This window comes from Salvia hispanica, chromosome 4, assembly GCF_029641045.1.
Source record: "Salvia hispanica isolate PSC_SH4W2 chromosome 4, Shi_PSC_v1, whole genome shotgun sequence".
In the NCBI taxonomy this organism is placed as follows: Eukaryota; Viridiplantae; Streptophyta; class Magnoliopsida; order Lamiales; family Lamiaceae; genus Salvia; species Salvia hispanica.
In genome coordinates, this window is record NC_142695.1 from 8,274,828 (window position 1) to 8,294,407 (window position 19,580).

General features: G+C 37.9%; 5 protein-coding genes across 6 annotated transcripts; 4 read left to right on the plus strand and 1 right to left on the minus strand.

Moving 5' to 3' along the window:
* The first annotated feature begins 995 nt into the window (after positions 1–995).
* LOC125196709 (Transducin/WD40 repeat-like superfamily protein) lies at positions 996–6,673 on the plus strand. Of its 2 annotated transcripts, XM_048095321.2 has the most exons (16): positions 997–1,893; positions 2,364–2,421; positions 2,504–2,719; positions 2,799–2,854; positions 2,920–3,879; positions 3,956–4,097; positions 4,185–4,430; positions 4,520–4,814; positions 4,883–5,004; positions 5,087–5,206; positions 5,284–5,415; positions 5,499–5,621; positions 5,708–5,962; positions 6,039–6,164; positions 6,272–6,388; positions 6,470–6,673. In XM_048095321.2, exons 1-16 carry the CDS (start codon positions 1,232–1,234, stop codon positions 6,485–6,487), a joined length of 3,648 nt encoding a protein of 1,215 aa, XP_047951278.2. In that variant the 5' UTR covers positions 997–1,231; the 3' UTR covers positions 6,488–6,673. The 2 variants fall into 2 exon arrangements, with proteins under 2 accessions (XP_047951279.2, XP_047951278.2); XM_048095322.2 differs by lacking the exon at positions 6,470–6,673 and having other exon boundaries at positions 996–1,893; positions 6,246–6,376.
* Positions 6,674–7,890: 1,217 nt separating this feature from the next.
* LOC125192674 (uncharacterized) lies at positions 7,891–9,733 on the plus strand. Its single transcript, XM_048090295.2, has 3 exons — positions 7,891–8,090; positions 8,194–8,284; positions 9,294–9,733. Exons 1-3 carry the CDS (start codon positions 8,021–8,023, stop codon positions 9,427–9,429), a joined length of 297 nt encoding a protein of 98 aa, XP_047946252.1. The 5' UTR covers positions 7,891–8,020; the 3' UTR covers positions 9,430–9,733.
* A 131-nt stretch (positions 9,734–9,864) lies between these two features.
* LOC125191739 (UDP-glucuronic acid decarboxylase 4-like) lies at positions 9,865–14,022 on the plus strand. The gene is made up of 8 exons (XM_048089141.2): positions 9,865–11,644; positions 11,883–12,181; positions 12,619–12,766; positions 12,852–12,931; positions 13,022–13,105; positions 13,310–13,384; positions 13,480–13,572; positions 13,658–14,022. The coding sequence occupies exons 1-8, from the start codon at positions 11,380–11,382 to the stop codon at positions 13,874–13,876; spliced, it is 1,263 nt and encodes a 420-aa protein (XP_047945098.1). The 5' UTR covers positions 9,865–11,379; the 3' UTR covers positions 13,877–14,022.
* KCS21 (3-ketoacyl-CoA synthase 21) lies at positions 13,971–15,458 on the minus strand. The gene has a single exon (XM_048089140.2). It carries the CDS (start codon positions 15,419–15,421, stop codon positions 14,087–14,089), a length of 1,335 nt encoding a protein of 444 aa, XP_047945097.1. The 5' UTR covers positions 15,422–15,458; the 3' UTR covers positions 13,971–14,086.
* Positions 15,459–16,392: 934 nt separating this feature from the next.
* LOC125191740 (phylloplanin-like) lies at positions 16,393–17,358 on the plus strand. The gene is made up of 2 exons (XM_048089142.2): positions 16,393–16,608; positions 16,916–17,358. The coding sequence occupies exons 1-2, from the start codon at positions 16,416–16,418 to the stop codon at positions 17,200–17,202; spliced, it is 480 nt and encodes a 159-aa protein (XP_047945099.2). The 5' UTR covers positions 16,393–16,415; the 3' UTR covers positions 17,203–17,358.
* Positions 17,359–19,580: the final 2,222 nt, after the last annotated feature.

Genomic DNA, 19,580 nt, shown 5'->3' on the forward strand with positions numbered 1-19,580 from the left:
TCCGTTTATGAATAAAAAATAGTTGAATACATCCTAGTACCCATATGGGATAAAGGATAAATTTCTTTTGTATTCCACCACTATGAATATGACAGATAGTGATCTGAGACTAAATACAAAATATATAACCATTTTGCCCATGCGTGCCATTTACAGCAAAACACCTTTCAAAACTTTGTAATTTACAACACATATTTTGGCTTATTTATTCACCAATTATAAAGAATCAATATTAAAAAATATTATCCTATAACAAGGAGGTGACATAAAGAGCAAATTAAGCATAGTACACATTACATTGCATTAATCATTGTCTAATCATCTGTAAAGTAACACCAAACTAAGTCGTGACGGCAAACAACTAGTACTCCACTATTTACGTTTGCAGTATCTTCTACTATATTCTTTTTAGGACGAGAAAAATCTACATTAATACGCCGTGAGTATTGGGTAAATCTGGCTACTAAATTCTACTCCCTCCGTCACATTCAAAATGCAACGTTTTTTTTTTTTAGGTTGTCCCATTAAAAATGAAACATTTCTTAAAATAGAAACAACTTTATCTCTATCTTTTCATCTCTGTTACTTTACTCTCTCCTCATTAACTCACAAAATAACACTACATAAAATCATGTGCCGACTCTCAAATGTTTCATTTTAAATGGGACGGAGGGAATATAATTTAATATATTGAAAACCAAATGTATGAAGGTCAAAACTGGTTCTGAACATATGTCCATTTTACGATTTTTTAAAACCGCCAAAATGGGGTTTAAACCGTTTAAAAATTGACGGAAATGTTAGTGTAGGATCAATTGTGATCCGGGTTGAAATGTACAGCATGGAAAAATTCAAAAGATAAAGTATAGGTCTAAAATCATAAAATAAACATATATTCAGGATCAGTTTTAACATTTACTGTTTTATATTTATAGGACGGAGGGAGTATGTATCATAAAAAAAAACCCACACTGAAAAGCTCCCCACAATTTCTAGACATCTCCCAATCAAGATAAGAATTAAAGTAATTGATTGTTAATCTCTGTTTGTGGATTGAAGCAACAGCAGTAACTTATGTGAGTAGCAGTGTGTATGTATATTCGGAAAAAAAACACCTAAAATGGAGTTTGGAGTTGTCTCCATTCGTCACGAGCTGCTCCATTATCAGTATCACTCACTCCCACACATATAAACACATCTCGATTATCTTCTCCACCTTCATGACCTCAAAATGCCACCACCACCAGCAACAATCGACATCACCGCCGCCCGCGATCTCGCCGGCGCAATCCAGCGCCACATGCAGGCCGCCCTCGCCAACAAATCCCTAAAACACAAATGCTTCTCCAAGCTCAACATCCAATCCCAGGAATTCTTCGAATTCTCCGACCACTCCGTCCTCTCCAACCTCTACTGGGGCGTCGAGAACGCGGAGGCCGCGCTCGATTCACACTCCTACGAGGAGAGAGAGAGCAGGCTCGACGCCTCCGAGAAAATGCTGCAGATTCCGGCCTCCCTGGACGGCAGCGGCGCCACCTTAGGAATCCCCAACGCCTACCTCCTCTGCTCCTCCTTCCTCTACCTCGCCGCCGTCGAGTTCGCGCGCGCCCACCACTGGCGCGGCGCGGCGCATTTCCTTCAGGCGGTCTCCATTTGTCCGAGGGTCGTGTGTCGTGAACTCGCCCCCGGAATATGGCGGGAGCTTGTGCCGCTGCTTGTGGGGCGTGGGGTTGGGGAAGCTATGGACTGCTCTGTGGCGTTGGATGAGTTTGACGATGGGATGATCGATGATGCCATGAGATGGATCGCCGGAAGATACAAGCCCTGGTTGATGTACTACCAGATCATGTCCGCAGCGGATTCCAGCCGGACCGACGCCGTTTCTACACCTTTGTCAGTTTCTCTTCGTTGTCAATTTTGTCCTATCGTTTATTTTACATGTGTGTGTTTTTTAAATATTAGTAGTACAAAAAATTTATAGCATTCGGGATATCGATGTGACATACAAAATTACACGTCAATTGCAAAAAATTATAGTATGTTAATTACAAGAGTTTTTACATCGGTTATTCAATCTACGTGTAATTTCAGGTGGTATGTCATATTTCGATCACCAGAAATTTTGCATGCCAATTTATTCTAAAAAAATGAGATGAATGGTGCTAAATGGTAAGTAGATGGCTAGATTTTTTTTGATAAACATCCTAAATATGAGACAAAATCGATTATTTGTCCTTCAGTAGACGCAATTACTTTGACATTGAATTTTTCAAATACGAAATTACTTCTGACCATAAGATTTTTTTGTTTAATGTTGTGCGCTGTGTGATAAATGTTTCTGAAATTAATTATGAGATTTTTAGGAGCGGAGTTCAAAAATCGTGCAAGCAAAGAATTGGAGTCAAAGCTAATGATCCTAATGTAAGTGATCATAATGAGTTCATCTTAAAATCAGCTTTCATATGATACAGTTTTGAAAAGTAATAGTACTATACTCGTGCAGCGACCTACTACCAACCAAGAAAGCATATCTAACGACGTGCAAGAAGAACTACGCGTCGTTAGTTGTGCCCCAACGTTGGAACGACGTCGGAGCATAGAAGCACAAGCTAGGAGCAATCCGAACACCAAATGTCTCAAAGACATACTTACAGAATCCCAACCAGACACACCAAAATCCTCAATTTCTGACAAACTTGATGATGATACTTTCTCTGAGGTAGGTACTTTCTTGTTTTATAGATAAAAAACAAATCAACCAATTTACAACTAAAATCAAACAATTTTGTTTCAACTAGAGTTGCGATGAAGATGAAGAAGAAGAATATCCGAATCACATTGGTACACTATCATGGTAAGTTTTAACACTTGACTAGCACTAAAAATTGGCATATAGCTGACATATTAGAAGCAATGTAGGAATGCAAGAACATCCATTGGCAAGAAGAGGAGAGGATCTCTTAACATTGATAGAACAAACATGGAATGCATTAACCGGAGTTTCTCCACTTCCGGCCTCAAATCAACATATCAGTATGCTCCCCATCACGGTGTATGGAGACGGGCAAAGAGCCTAAGCTCCCGAGCCACGCAACAGCTAGAGGAAACCGAACAAAATGGAGTAGTCGAGAGAATAATCTCCAAGCTCTGCTTCACTGAAGAGCTCGGCAAAACCGAGGTAGACTACACCGTGGAAATAAACACCATCTACCAAGCGCTAAACACAAAGACAGGCCTCAAATACTCCCTTTTAAAAGACATGATCTTAGATCAGCTCATTATATCAATCTCCACCTCAAAAGAAGACATGGTAGTAAGGACATCACTAGCTATACTCTCCACCATTATCACTTCCAACACATCCGCCGTGGACGACATAAAACGAAAAGGGTTGCACCTACACGACCTTGCTGCTGCCCTCAAACGGCGTATGCACGAGGCAGCCATCCTTATCTACCTCATCAACCCACCGCCCGCGGAGGTCAGAACGCTCGAGCTCCTTCCCTGCCTCGTGGAGGTAGTCTGCACTGCCTCCACGAGCCATAGGGTGGGGCCGATCACCCCTCCCGCTGCCTCATTGATGATCATAGAGAGAATGGTGACCTCGTTCGACCCTGAGACGAACAGCACGTATCTGGCAGCGATCACCCCGCCTGGGGTGCTCTCTGCCCTCGTTCGTGCCCCGAGGAGGGACAGCCTCGATGAGGTCGCCTCCTTGGCTCATATACTAGCAAAGAGTATGTGCTTTGATGGGAAATGCAGGAGATACATATCCCAAATATCCCACACAACGCCATTCGCCGCCCTCCTTTCGAGTAACCAAGAAAGAGCTGCCTCTGCTGCTCTCGAGTTCTTCAACGAGTTGCTGAAAACGCCAAGGTGCATATCTCATCATTAAATCTACTTACACAAAACTTATCACTTTTATTTAGTTGTGATCATGAATTTGTACTAGATCATCTGCCATATCCTTATTGGAGGAGATGAAGAAACAAGGAAGCAGCAGCAATTTGTGTACTCTTTTCTTACTTGCCCAGAATTCTACTCCTGAATACAGAGTTCTAGCAGCAAATGTACTACTACAGCTAGAAGTTTTTGTAAGTCAAGTTTCTTAACAAAAGAAAAAAAAACATAATCATGGAATCATTCTTGTCATAAGCTGAATTTATCCCTCATTCTTGTAGGAAGATACATCTGCAAAATCCACGTATGGAGAAGAAGCGGCAGAGGCCCTTTTTGAAGCACTGCAACGCGAAGAATCCCCACAAACACAGGCCCTTTCATCGTTCATCCTAGCAAATCTTGGTGGGACTTTTTCTTGGACTGGAGAGGCCTACACAATGGCTTGGCTGGTGAGGAAAACTGGTCTGAACTTATCACAGCATAAGAATCTGATCAAAACCTATGACTTTCTTGATCAAAGTTTGCAGGTAATTTCATAAATTGGTCTCTAAATCTTATGAAAGTCAAGACTCCTTATATAAAACAGCTTAAATGTTGGATCTTTTTGGGATTGCAGGATGGTGGAGTAGATTCATGGTGCAGCAAGATCGCGCAGCGGATACTGAAGCTAGGGACACGTGTATTTGAGGCATTGGACAAGGGACTAAAGAGCAAGATAAGAAGAGTTGCAAGAGAAAGTTTGGTAGCTACTGCTTGGTTAGGACTTGAGCTCATGAAAGGTCATGATGAACTGAGGCATGCTGCTTGTGAGATCCTGCTGCATAGCATCGAGCAGTTCGTGCACCCTGGTTTTGAGCTTGAGGAACGCCTTGTGGCTTGCTTGTGCATCTACAACTACACTTCAGGCAGAGGTAAAAGAAAAGTTGCTAAAAAGTGTGTTATTTCATCGTTGTAATATTGCTTGAGTTTTATCTTGCAGGGATGAAGAGAATAATGAGTCTATCAGAAGGTGTCAGAGAATCACTTAGACGTCTGTCGAATGTGACTTGGATGGCTGAGGAATTGCTCAAAGTGGCTGACTATTTCCAGCCAAATAAGTGGGTGAGCAGCCTTGTTTTGGTGTTAATGATTTATTCCACATGTTTTGGTTTCTGATGTTAAGCTAAAACAACCACATATGCAGCGTATATCGTGTGTTCATAGCCAGATCTTGGAGGCGGGGACTAAATGTAGTGCAGCTGTGACTGCACTCATTTACTACAAGGGCTATTTATGCAGTGGATATGCTGATGGATCTATTAAGGTACACTGATCTGCTTTTTTCTTGTATATTGTGCTGCTAAATTTGTTTGATTCATAACGCGTATGACCTAATGGCAGGCATGGGAGGTGAAGGGTCAGACAGTGACGCTTGTGCTTGAGAGGAAGGAGCACAGAAAGGCTGTAACATGCTTGGCTCTCTATGATCCGGGGAGCTGCCTCTTGAGTGGCTCACCTGATAAAACTATCAAGGTAGTAATCATGATTGTGGCGGATGCTATGAAAAAACACATTTTTTGTTGACGCTGCGTCTGTGTTGTTTTTTTTTTGCTTAGATGTGGCAAATGCAGCAGAGGAATCTTGAGTGTATTGAAGTGATACCTACAAAGGAATCTATTAGAAGCATAGATTCTTTAGGGGAACTGATTTTTGTTACTACTCAAAACCATAAACTAAAGGTATATATCTGTAGTTAGGAAACATAACAAGTTATAACAAAAGACAACAAATGTGAAACAAAACTTATGTGTTTTTTCTTCTTCAGGTGATTGATGGTTCAAGAAAAGCAAGAGACGTGGTCAAGAACAAGAACGTAAAATGCATGAGAGTGGCGCAGGGAAAGGTCTACGCAGGGTGCGTTGATTCAAGCATTTTGGAGGTGATGATAAGCAACAATCGGCAACAAGAGATCAAAGGGCCATCAAAGGGCTGGATGCAGAACAAGCCTATTAGGTCACTTTATTTGTATAAAGACTGGTTGTATAGTGCAAGCTCTTCCGTTGAGGGCGCAAAGATGAAGGTAAAGAAGAATGTGTTTTCAGACTAGCATTAAAGTTCATTTGCTCTGCATTGAACTAATGAGATAGGTAATGTAGGAATGGAGACGAAGCAGCCGGCCTCAAACATCAGTGGTGCCGGAGAAAGGATCAAGCATTCTAGCAATGGAAGTTGTGGAGGATTTCATCTACTTAAACTGCAGCACATCAATGAGCAGCTTGCAGGTATGCAACCACATAGACTTCTTGAATTCTCATTAAAATATTTCACTTGTTGTACATTTGCATTCAAGATTGAAGTTTTAGTGATACATTTGGCTGAAAAAACACAGATTTGGTTGAGAGGGACACAACAAAAAGTTGGAAGGCTATCAGCTGGAAGCAAGATTACAAGCCTACTTTCAGCCAATGACATGATTCTTTGTGGCACTGAGAAAGGAGTGATTAAGGTATATTTCTCATGTTAATTATTTCTATTTTAATTTTTTAATAATTTCTTCATTAGTACTAAACTTATGCTAAAATGACAGGGATGGATCCCTCTTTAGAGGAAGATGAGCAGTGACAATTGCACTATTTTTTTTGGTGATTCTTATGGATTTTGGGCAGAAATACAATTTTTGGTGTAAATATAGAGATGAAGTCCTTGTAAATTGTTTGTCATATAAGGGTGTAAATTGATTGAATATCTCTAAAAGTCAATAGTAAGTGTGTATTCATTGTTTTTCTTTAAATACTAATGTTATTGCGCGAGTGAGCAATATGATTTTAATCATCAGTGTGTACACTTGGATAACAAAAGATGTTTCTTTTGCACATCTTTTTCTTGTATTTTATTAATTTTACTGCCAGTTAAAATTTTGTTGGAATTAGGAGAGACGAGTAAGAATTCAAAAAAATGTAGAGGATGATTTTAATCATTGTATCACGTTGTAAATGAACATGAAATACCAAATTTTGCTCTAAATCGATTGTATTTTTTGACCAACCCCCCTCCTCAGTCCTCCCTAAAAAAATCAGATCACGACAGATAAATCTTTAAATTTTCAATGTTTCCTTCAAAAAGATGTTCGCAAAATATTCAGTTACTGTCAGTTCATTAGGTTTTAGAATTTTCTATTGGAATTTTGCTTTTAATGAAATTGGACGATGATACATCATTAACTAATACTATTTGAGGGATATAATCAATTGCTAGTTGCTAACTTGCTAACTCATCAATGTAATGTATTAAAAACGTAAACAGATGACATTAAAATATCGACGCATGATTTTTTTGAACTTTAATATAATATGTTGATAATTTGTGTTGACATTTTAATATCACCGTATTGACATTTTTAATATACTGCATTGATGAGTTAACAGAGTTAGCAATTTAAATAGTTAGCAACATAACGCACCCCTTCTACTTGAATAGCTATATACAAAATTTTCTGTTAGAATTTTGTTTTTAATGAAATATGACTATGGAGAACTTGAGTAGCCATTAATGCATATATACTGTATACTAGACTACTAGCAATAGAGAATTTAATCAATTTATAGTACTCCCTTTTTTCCACTTTAGATCGATTATCAGTTTTGGATGTTCCAATTTAAGAATTCTGAGTAAAATATTTCATAAATAATAATAAATTCTATATTTTAATAATCTTTTTCTACTCACACTTTATTGCATAAAATTAATATATAAAAATAGGATTCACGTTCCATTATTTTGGTATAATATCATTTTTGTAAATTGAGTGTGCAAAAAATTAAATGTGACTCCTAATGTGGGACATATAATACAAATACTTAAGCTTTAAAAATTCACGTTTCAATAGGAAATTAGATCTTTTTGTCGTAATAAGATTCCTTGATTTTCTTTTTGGTATACCGTATTTAATTTTCTTGAAAATTAATTTTTCTGAATTTCCAAAAGTCGGTTAATATGAAACCAAACACGCTACAACAACGTGTACTGATGGAATTCCTGTTTTGCAGCTGCGCTCTCCACATTAGAATTCTCTTCTGGTAAAAAACCCTTTTGAATATTAGAAACTTTGAAGAAAAAACGAGAAGCGAAAATAAAAAAGATGGGAGAAGAAAAGGGCAAAATTCAAGCTTTGAGGGAATGGGTTGTGGAGCACAAGCTTCGTGCTGTTGGTAACGATGAATTCAATTTTGTTTTTCACCTATTTTTTCTCCAAGATTGGCTTTTTATTGGTATTTTTATCTTTTTAATTTGATTAGAATACTATGTTTTTAGGGACTTTGTGGGCGAGTGGGATTCTGGGCTCAATGGCATACAATTGGTCTCAACCTAATATGAAAACAAGCGTCAAGATCATTCACGCTAGGTACGCTTCTACTTTTTTTTTTCTTCTTTACCGAATTCACATTTGGATTTTGTGGTTAAAACGAGATTTTCCCCCTTTTTTGTGAGTTTTGCTGTTCAATTGATGTGTATGATGTTGTTATAATTTGTGCATATGCTGTTTCGTGGGATTGTGATGATTACAATTGCAATTAGGTCGTTTCTGGGAGATATATAATGAGTTGTGAAGTAATGGTTTTGAATGTTGGCATATCTATGAAAAGAAATGTTTTTGATGCGTTTTCTAATGTGCTTGTTGTGATTCGTGGGGTATTAATTGCTGAGGTTATTGCCTTGATGATAATGCACGTGATCTTGGTTTCTAAAACTGGATTGAGGACTGAAAACTTAATTTTATGGTTTTTGTATGTTGTTGGCAGAGTGCATGAATGATGAAAATTTTGCTTGATGTGTTTTCTTATGTGCTCGTTGTGATTTGGAAAAATGTTAGATGCATTCGTGTAATTTGCTTCTCAATTGTTAGCATTGGTTCTTGCCTTGCTAACAGGTTACATGATTTTGGCTTCTAAAGTGGATTGAGGATTGAACAGTTGCATGATAATTTGAGGTTTGATCATTAATTTAGCTTGTAGATACAAATATTGCAATTTAGGAATATATTTTGTTGTATCCCTTTCTGTTTATGTCGCAAGAAACATACCCCTGTACCTGAGCATGGTGATATCATGTTTCTTCCAAAGCTGGATCTTGAGTGTGGTTATATCCGATTTCTTGTGCAATGGGCTAACTGAAGTCAATTTAGGGTTCTTGATTTCCCTTGTCAAATTTAGAGGTGAGATCAAAAAGGGTATTTTACTGTCAATCTTGTCTGTTTGCAGTAGCATAACATCTTAAAGTCTTGTAATGCCGAGTCGTGTGTTTCTGTGATCGTGAAGCTGATGAGTTTTTTCCCCAGCAGCGTGTTAACACAGTCTAGTATCTTAACAGTTGAGGTTGATTTGTTATAAAAAAACACTAACACTTGCAATCAGGTTGCACGCTCAAGCACTTACTCTTGCTGCGTTATCTGGGGCTGCTATTGTCGAGTACTACGACCACAAGTCAGGAGCGAAAACAGAACGAGTGGCAAAGTTCCTAGACCTGAAAGAGAATCAGCACAAGAATTGAATCTTGACTTTTGGATGAGTAAGAAACCGTTTGCACTTACCATACTCCACTTCTTAATATCCGTAATAAAACTCAGATGCCATATTGGATAGTCATACATGGTGCGGCCGCAATCTATAAAGATTAGCAAACTTTATTCGATTTTTATGCTTCAGTAGGGGATTTGAATACTGAGATGAAGCAACGAGGTTTTTTTTCCCTTACTCTAATTTGGTTGTGGATGTGTTGTTGTAGTGTTAAGCTTCTGCTCATATTCTTTGCAATTTCAACAGTTAGGGGAAAAATGCATACCATTCTTATTCTTTGTTCGGTGTGTTTTTCTACATGCTTTTTTGTATCAGATCTTCTTTATATGGTTAAAGAATTTATGCTGGAAGAGATAATTGTGGATTAGAGTGATTAATAAAATTTTAGTCTCCAAACATATTGTCATGTGCTGTCCCATCCAATTATAGTTGTAAAAATATTCTCCCTTCTTATTTTCCTCTTTCTACAATTATGATTGGCTGGACATGCTACGAGGCAATGAATTTTGATGAATAAAATTTTAGTTCTCAATACATATTGTCATGTGGTGTGTTCAACCAATTACAATTGCAAATATACTCTCGTAGTATTTTTCTCTTTTTCCTACAATTATAATTGGATGTATACACCACGTAGCAATATGTTCGGAGTATAGATTTTACTCCATTGATAATTTGAGATGATATTAATAAATTGGGTTTAAAAGTGAAAATGAGCATTGTAGACGCAAGCCTTCGAACTGTGGACATGGGCCGAGAATTGCAAACGCAGGCCAAGATTTTTTATAGCATCAAAAAAATCATAAAATATTATTGATCCAGGCAATAAAACATTTTAACCAAACAATTAAAAAGAGAATTATGAACCAAATTGTACAGCACAATCAAGAAATATTCAATTTTAATTTTATTGAGACAAATCATATGTACTAGGATCAACTTTACGAGACCTACAAGTTAGGTTGCCATGGAAAATGTAGCTGCATGTGTAATGTTTGTGAATTTTGATGATCTAATAATGTACAATTTGTATAGTATTAATTCAAGACTGCTAAATAGTACTCTCTCCCCATGCCATAAGAAAATTGCCCCACTCCCCCAAAATAATCAAGTGATTTTATTGGTGAAGTGGCTTGTAATCAAAATATTTAGGAATTTATCATATTTACCAACTTCTCAACAAAATTGGCAAGAAATCAGATTTGCTATATACTCCTAATAAATATACATAACTTCTTGATTTTTTACCTTTCCCATCAAAGATATGTGCATGTTTGCTCTATAATCAATCACCAATTTACTCAGTCATATATTTTCCTCTTTTGAGACGATTTATTCATCATATATAATAGTACTATTCATTATTTATTTTATAAACTGAGTTTAATATAGTGGAGTAAATTATAATCGAACCAAAAGAAGTAGTAGTATTTTCTTACATCTACTGACATTTCCCATAAAAGAAAAAGGAGAAAAGAGAAATTATGTGAAAATCAATAGTACTAGATTTTATTTTTAAGAAAAGGAAAGTGTTAGAAAAATAAGAAGCAAACAGAAAATAGCAAGAGTCACGCACAGACAGCGATCTTACGCCGAAATTTCATGCAAAAGCTTTAGATCTCATCTCCCCACTCCCTATTCACTTTGAGTTTTTCACACACAACACACACTCCCATGCAAACAATCTCACGCAAAAAACCAAACCAAAAAAATGAATCTATTTCATTTCATGCAAATGCATTAATTCATCGCTACTATCTGATTTTCTCCACCTGAATTTCTCTTGTTTCTCAATTTGGAGATCTTCATTTATTTCGCAATCCGAAATCTGTGTATTCCTCTTTTATTACAGCCATCATTTTCAGACATAAACAAAGAGAGGAAGAGAAAAGGGACAGGAGAACAAAGGAAAAGGAGAAGAAAAATGGGAAGTGATGAGCAGTTGCTGAGAAGGAGCAACACCAAACATCAGAGAAACATTTCTGCATCTTCCCCTTTTCGATATATTCTTCAAGAACAAAGATTTGTTTGTTTGTTGATAGGAATCGCGATCCCGTGTCTGGTTTTCGGCGTTATGCCTTCATCTTCCCGGCCTCAGAAGGGGCCGATCCCTCTCTCCGATCAATCTACCGGGATTCAGACCCAATTTTCGTATTTACACAACGATCAAATTAGTCATTTTCGAGCAGGTAATTTTCATTGTGATTTTTTTTAATGTTTCTTGTTCTGTTTTAGGGCATACTAATTCAAGATCCATTTATTTATATTTTTACTTTCTTTAATTTTGCTACACCATGGCCTAAAGCATGAGGGATTGCATTGTTTCTCATAAACTCTTTAAGAAATTCTCACATTTTAAGAGGGGTGGTTTAAGCTCTCTTATTTCTTGGTGTTCTGTTTTGAGAATGGACAAGTGCATAAATGCAGGTGGAAGAGTTCCTTTGGGATTGAAAAGCAAACGTTTGAGGGTATTGGTGACTGGTGGAGCTGGTTTCGTAGGGAGCCATTTGGTGGACCGTTTGATTGCCCGTGGTGATAGTGTGATCGTCGTTGATAACTTCTTCACGGGGCGGAAGGAGAACCTTGTGCAGCATTTCTCAGGTCATAGGATGGAGCTCATCCGACATGATGTGGTCGAGCCTATCTTGCTCGAGGTGGATCAGATATACCACTTGGCCTGCCCTGCCTCTCCTGTACATTACAAGTACAACCCTGTCAAGACAATCATATCCTTGCAATCTTTGTTTACATATGTTTTTGTTCTGTTTTTCTTGTTTGGATTACATTTTGTAATTTTGAGGGGAGTCTAAATCCACTTTTGATTTTGCAAGAATATTTTTGGGCATTATCCATATAAGGTTATCTTAAACAAAGTAAAACTGTCAAATTTGTCTCTTGCTTATGCAAAAATGGAGATGATGGTACTTTTGCAAGCTACATTGGCCAAATTTGTTCCCCTGGTTTCTTGCTCACATTTCTTGATTTTTGAGGAGAATCTAAAATGCACTTTGGATTGTTCAAGAAAATTGAAATAGGTGTCTAAACAAAAGGAAGATTTTCCCATTCTGTTTCTTGCTCATGAGAAAAAAGGAGATGATGGAACTCCATGAGCACTACAAAGTTTGTTATAGAATTGAAGAATCCTTAACTTTACTTTCTTTACAAGACGAATGTGATGGGAACGTTAAACATGCTCGGACTGGCTAAGAGGGTTGGAGCACGTTTTCTGCTGACGAGCACAAGTGAAGTGTATGGTGATCCATTGGAGCATCCACAGACCGAGACCTATTGGGGCAATGTCAATCCCATTGGTAAGTTTGTTTCATCTCATCCTCTATCTTAGAAACTTAGGATACAAAAATCTTGTTTGAATAAGTTTGGATTTTTGATAATTAGGTGTTAGGAGTTGTTATGATGAGGGAAAGCGAACGGCTGAGACCTTGACCATGGATTATCACAGGGGACTTAATCTTGAGGTTATACGATTTCATCAAAATATTAGTACTTCACTATTTGCAGTTTATGCAGCAAGTCACACATTGTATATATATGTCATTGTTTTTCAGGTTAGAATTGCTCGAATTTTCAACACTTATGGACCGCGTATGTGCACTGATGATGGTCGCGTCGTTAGCAACTTTGTAGCTCAGGTAAGTCCAAACACTATTTTCCACATTTTTTTACTTTAAAATCTTCCCTGAGGCACAATAATTGGAATTCAGACATAAAACAATCTCGTTACTGCTGTTCTTTGCCTGCAAAGGCATAAACAGATCAATCACACGAATGCTCGTTTTCTAGCATCAGAGATAGTAGTACAGTTTGTTACATTCTGATGAATTTTCTTTTTGCAGGCTTTGAGAAAGGAGCCTTTGACTGTTTATGGAGATGGAAAGCAAACTAGGAGCTTCCAATATGTTTCTGATTTGGTAAAAACAAAAACAATCTTTTGATTCTGTCATATGTTTTGAACTAGTTGGTAAGAACATGAGCTCTTGTTGCAACCTGCGCATGATATGGACAGGTGGAGGGCTTGATGAGGCTAATGGAAGGCGAGCACGTGGGCCCCTTCAATCTCGGGAATCCCGGTGAATTCACCATGCTTGAACTAGCTAAGGTAGAACAAAGACATGTTCTAATTTGGAAGGATTCTGATTAAGGCAGTTGGAATATATATATGTTCTAATTTTGCACATATATAGGTAGTGCAAGACACAATAGATCCAAATGCAAAGATTGAGTTCAGACCAAACACAGAGGATGATCCACACAAGAGGAAACCAGACATCTCAAGGGCAAAGGAGCTTCTCGGGTGGGAGCCGACTGTCTCACTGAGAGAGGGCCTTCCTCGCATGGTCAATGACTTCAGACAACGCATCTTTGGCGATGAGAAGGAGACCGTAGGCACCTCTAGTGCTTAAAAATTGTATGCATCTCTAATGCATGAATCTATGTAAGCCAAACTCATGTTATCTATTAGCTTGCTTGCTCAAGAATAATACAAATGTGTGTGTGTTTTAGGAAGACATGGAAAAAACTCTAATATATCTCAATCATATTTTGTTAATAGTGCAGTTATTTTAAATGTTCAATTACTAACTAAGGCAACACATCATAAAATGAGCATCAAATTAAAGTATGTTGATGGTCTCTGGTATCTCCACCGGATATGAATGAATCCCATCACTCCACACATTGGTCTCGTCGTGGCCTTCGACGTTGCACAGACACTTCCACACCGCGCTGTTGCACTTAAATCCACTCCCAACTGCAAGCTGCCACACTCTATCACCTTTCCTCATCCTCCCCTTTGCCTCAATGTAGCTTAGCTCATACCATATCGACGAAGAGGAAGTGTTCCCGAATCTATGCAGCGTCATTCTAGAAGCTTCCACGTCTTCTTCCTCCATGCTCAGGCTCTTCTTGATAGCAGAGATCACAGCCCTGCCGCCAGGGTGAATGCAAAAATGCTCAAAAGCATTTTTGAATTTAGGTATGTATGTTTTTTTCAAGATAAGGGAGAGAGCATAGGTTATTTGCTCCTTTAAAGGCAAAACGCTAGGCCCCAACACGGCCATGTTCGCCTTCAGGACTTCCCCGGCTACAGCCACAGTGTTCTTTGTGATGGAGACGCCGAGTTTGTTGTCTTGGTCGAGTTCTTGAATGATGCAAGAGTATGATCTGTCGTCTCGCCCTTTGTGAGTTCTTTCCAGATGTTGTAATGAGTATTTGGCCTTTTCCTTGTCTTGGTCTCTGCTTGACATGAGTATGGCGGCGCCGCCTAGGCGGAAGAGGCAGTTGGTGAGCAGCATGGACCGGTTCTTGCCGGTGTACCAGTTTAGGTTCATAGCCTCACTGCTTACAATGAGGGCTAGTGAGTTTTTGTGGACTTTGAGTAGGTCTTTGGCTAGGCCTATGGATATAATCCCTGCACTGCATCCCATTCCTGAGAGGTTGAAGCTCATGATGTTGCTCCTCATCTTGAATTTGTTCACAATTAGGGCACTCAGTGAGGGTGTGGGGCAGAACATGCTCGAATTCGTGATGAGGATGTCGATGTTCCTAGGGTTTGTGTTCGACTTGTGGAGGAGGGTTTCGACCACGTTGAATACGACCGTCTTTGTCTCGTCGATGGAGAAGGAGATGGACTTGTCGATGGGGAGGCGGGCCAGGGCCGGGGGGATGCTGGTCTCCTCCCCGAACCCGGACTTCTCGAGGATCTTGACCTGGAAGTCAACGCTTTCTTGGTCGAGCTCGTGCTCGTGTTCTAGGTGCTCCACGAACATGGATGCGGGGGCGCGGTAGAAGGGCGGGGGCTTGTAGCATGCGTAGTCGAGGAGGTGTACCGTGGTCTTCTTCTTGTGAGTGAGGTAGAAGATGGATGCTATTAGGATTGGGGCCAAGCCAAGCAAGTTGTTGGTGAAGGTGGTGAGATCACATAGGCTATGTAGTAGAGATGCGGCCATATTTTTTTAAAAATTAAGTTGTTGAATGTTTGTTTTCTTGGATGTGTAATTTGTGAGGTTTTATTGTTTTGGGGTGGTGTCGTAGTATGGGGGAATACAAGTCATGGAAATTGTGGGAGTAGACACTCATTTTGTGCTTGTTTGTAGGAGGTTTTGTGCAAGAAAGGTGCATTGATTTATTGCTTTATGCCTTGCACTCATCTACTCCTATTATCTTAACATTTTATAGTTATAGAAGTCTACTATTCGTAATTTTAACTTGAATAAATTGGCATTATAAGAGCCTCAAAGTCCCAACCAAAAGTTAAGGAGTCACCAACTTAAATCAATTGGGCCATCGGGAATGCTAGGGGTTGCGGGCTTTAAATGAGTTGGGCCACCAACTTAAATAAATTGGGCCATGACCAAATTAGTTATCGATTGGGCCACAATAATATTACATAAAACAATTAATAGTAAAAAAGAGGTGGGAGTCTTCTTTTTTTCTTGTTTTCCAACACTTGACATGTCTGCCTAATTTCTTCTCTCTCGTTAGATATGAAGATGATTCAAGAAAATGTCAGAATTCAACTATGGTGACTGAAATGTACTACTAGTTAAATAAATTTTGACCATATTCTAATATATGAGAAAATGCCGGTATTAATTATAGAAATTCAACTCTGCGGAGTAATAGAAAATGGAAAAAAAATGGTAACCATTTGTTTCCTATCCCAGTTTGCATGGCTAGCATTTCCACAGCTAAAATAGTAGCACAAAAAATACAAGAAGTAGCTCTCAAATATGGCAAAAATTTCAAAGAAGGGTTTCCCCACTTAGGACGTAGGTGAAGCCCACAAAAGTGCATGAGCATCAACCAATATCCCAACTTGATACGTAACCATACAACTTGTACATGCATACATGCACGCTTATGATCAACATAATAGACCCCTTCTTGTGTTTCATCTATAAATATGGCACCATTCCTAATTGAGTTTCACCAACTCGAAAAATGGCACTAAAATCTCTTCTTGTGTTAGGTCTCTTGATCGGGTGCATCGCATTGCCACTCGCTCAAGCTCAGCTTGTTGGGCTTGGAGGCCTTCTTGGCCCTAATTTTGGCCTTCTCCGAATCCAAGGCGTTCTCTTCTGCACTTCCAACGGAAACGTTGGTGTCAATGCCACCGCCACCCCCGTTTTCCCTAGTACGTTCGCATCTAAACTCATATTCAATTCTTGATTCCGATATGAATGTCCCATACAAATGTTACTTTGGGGTGACAAAATTATTTTTTAGTAATGATATGTAACTTATTAAATGTATAAGATTATTCAATTCATATTCAACTCTTCAATCCAATATAATTAAAATCTTCCAAACAAATGTATAAAATTATTCCTTTAATTAATGATGTGTAAGTTATTGAACTTTGACCAAATTATAATTTTATGCACCAACTTAATCCTGAATTTATCCAAATTTATAGTACTATTATTTGGTTTGTGGTGTAGATGCTTTGGTGCAGCTGCAGTGTGGTGGAAATGTGGTGTCTACTTCTACAACAGATGGTTCGGGTGTATTTTCGATATTGATGGACCCCGTCAACCTTCTTCTCTCGACACTCCTCTCCGGCTGCAGGCTCGCTGTCAACACGCCTCTTGCCTCGTGCAACGCGAGCTTGCCATCTGTCGGCGGCCTAGTCTCGAACCTGCAGTTCATCGGAAACACTGTGACCGGTCTCATGAACGTCGCCAACTTGATTCCCACCGGTTTTCAATTCAATGCTAATTTGCACTAGTGCTCTCAATATATGATGTTGTGTTCCACTACATATATCAATAAATGGAATGTGGACATGATAAAAATGACTTGAAGAAATTACTAAGATACTCATTATCAATTCGCAACTGTATTACTATTAATCATGTATTGAACCTTGGATATTTATATCACATGTCACATGTATCATGCATTTATGTCTATCTAATTCAATTATCATACTAATTTTTTAGCAGTTTACATTATTAAATCATGCGTATTTTGGACGGAGATTGTGACATTAACGGCCTTAGAACTGAGTTTAGTGGCCAGAAAGTAATCATTTCCCTCTAATTGTGGAAATGTGGGTTGGTTTATATTATAGGGTTGAGACCACTAGCACTGCCCTTAATTATGTGATAATCATTTCAGGTATATACCGCAAAAGTAAAAGGGGAGACTATATCTATATACATAAACAAAAGTAACATTAAATCAAACTAATATATATCAAAATAATGTTTCATTCGACTATCCTAACAATTATAAGAAATGTCACGCAAGAAATTAAATCATGTTGATTTCGATTGATCTACGTAAAAAGTACTATATATAAATCAAAATTGTGGACAAAGTTAAAATATGTATAGATTATAAGATCAAATATAGGTAGAATATAATTTAGAAATATGCGTGACGAACAATTATGGAAATCGAAAGAGTTCTACTGTTCTAGTATCATAAAATAAGTCATAAAAGTTACTCCTACTTCTTAGTTCAGAGTTTATCACCGACTGCTGCTGGAATGTATTTGACAATCTTGTATAAGTCTTGGTATAGCTTTAAAGTGCATTTAATGTATAAATATATATATAAACCATTTGTTGACAGATAGTAATATTCTTTACACACGATTTGAATCCCATATGTATTACTCTCTCTTTCTCTCTAAACCATCTTGTTGAGACGTAATATTCGTTACAATTTATTTAATCCCAAACAATTTTGTTGAGGCATAATATTCATTACAAATTATTTAATCCCAAATGCATTTATCTCTTTCACTTTTTTGGGTAGGACTATGAGCTGTCGCATGTGCGCGTACGCTTCTTGCAATTACCAACTAGTCTTGCTTGGAGAATTTTAATTAAGTAACGATCTTGCGACATATCAAAGTAGTTTATTACCTATGAATTGGCCATTAAAGTTGAATGTTGACAACTGAGTGAGTGAGTTTACAGTGTTGTGACATTTATGTTGCCGATGTCTTAAGTAGCTAGCATAAAACAAAGTAAAATTATATACTACTCCCTCCGTCCCCAAAAAATATGAACTATTTCTTTTTTTATCTGTCCCTAAAAAATATGAACTTTCTAATGTTGAAAAATTCAAATAACATACTATCCCTACACATCATTTTATTTACAACTTATATTATTACCATTAACACTTATACCATTATAATAATGTGGACATCACTCTCCACTAACATTATTTCTACTACCCTCTCTCTCTCTCTTTTACTTTTCCCCTTATTTACTAAATCTCGTACCGAACCCAAAGTTCATATGCTTTGGGGACGGAGGGAGTATGTAAATTGAAGGGAGCAACATGTGGGATCCATTTGTGAGATTTGTGGCTTGAGTTGTGAGTCCAGGTGGACGTACATTGTTACATTATTGGAAGTATGACTTTCCTCGCTTGGACTCCTGTTTCCTTGATAGCTCTTCTTTTAAGCAAGTGGTTTGATCTCTTTTGAAAAAATTACCCTATGAAGCCTTTGGATTTTTTTACTTGTACCGCATAGAAAATATTAAAGATGAGAAATGAATTTTACTTATAGCAAAAAGTTTTTAACTAAAAAGAAATCCTTTCATTGACGCATAAAAATTGGATGAAAATATCTGACAATTTTGAAAGGGATGTTGTAGATAAGATTGGACGTTGTTGTTTGCAGAAATGGGAACCTATTCCATCATGCACTCTTATGATGAATAGTGATATAAATATTCTCTAGGAGGGTCGAGTTGGATTGGGTGTGATCTTTAGAGATGGAAAAGAGGTTGGTTGTCTTCGCTTTTAAGACTGAACTTAGAGTGGCTAGGTCGACAACATTGATGGAAGGTATCACAATTCGGTATGGTATGAATATGGTCCCTTTGCAGAATATCTCTATGGTATACATGCAATGTGATAACCAAAAATTGGTTAGGAAATTACATGGTGACATAGACCTTGATCCCTACAGTGAGGTTGTGAAAGATGACATCTTGGCTGTTGCGAGAAGAGTTGATGTATCGATTTTCAATTCATTCTCAGAGCTTATAGTCGTGTTGTTCACTTATAGTCTATAAGTCCAAACTTTGTAGGAGTAAACTTTATTCCAAAAAATATTTTGTCTATTGTATCCGAACAAAC

Excerpts from the sequence above, each read along its gene's own strand:
- LOC125192674 (XM_048090295.2), top strand. The coding sequence starts at position 8,021 with ATGGGAGAAGAAAAGGGCAAAATTCAAGCTTTGAGGGAATGGGTTGTG. Across the intron at positions 8,091-8,193 it reads GCACAAGCTTCGTGCTGTTG|GGACTTTGTGGGCGAGTGGG; the intron begins GTAACGATGAAT and ends CTATGTTTTTAG. Across the intron at positions 8,285-9,293 it reads GTCAAGATCATTCACGCTAG|GTTGCACGCTCAAGCACTTA; the intron begins GTACGCTTCTAC and ends ACTTGCAATCAG.
- KCS21 (XM_048089140.2), bottom strand. The coding sequence starts at position 15,421 with ATGGCCGCATCTCTACTACATAGCCTATGTGATCTCACCACCTTCACC.
- LOC125196709 (XM_048095321.2), top strand. The coding sequence starts at position 1,232 with ATGCCACCACCACCAGCAACAATCGACATCACCGCCGCCCGCGATCTC. Across the intron at positions 4,098-4,184 it reads TACTACAGCTAGAAGTTTTT|GAAGATACATCTGCAAAATC; the intron begins GTAAGTCAAGTT and ends TCATTCTTGTAG. Across the intron at positions 5,005-5,086 it reads ATTTCCAGCCAAATAAGTGG|CGTATATCGTGTGTTCATAG; the intron begins GTGAGCAGCCTT and ends CCACATATGCAG.
- LOC125191739 (XM_048089141.2), top strand. The coding sequence starts at position 11,380 with ATGGGAAGTGATGAGCAGTTGCTGAGAAGGAGCAACACCAAACATCAG. Across the intron at positions 12,182-12,618 it reads ACAACCCTGTCAAGACAATC|AAGACGAATGTGATGGGAAC; the intron begins ATATCCTTGCAA and ends TACTTTCTTTAC. Across the intron at positions 12,932-13,021 it reads ACAGGGGACTTAATCTTGAG|GTTAGAATTGCTCGAATTTT; the intron begins GTTATACGATTT and ends ATTGTTTTTCAG.
- LOC125191740 (XM_048089142.2), top strand. The coding sequence starts at position 16,416 with ATGGCACTAAAATCTCTTCTTGTGTTAGGTCTCTTGATCGGGTGCATC. Across the intron at positions 16,609-16,915 it reads CGCCACCCCCGTTTTCCCTA|ATGCTTTGGTGCAGCTGCAG; the intron begins GTACGTTCGCAT and ends TTTGTGGTGTAG.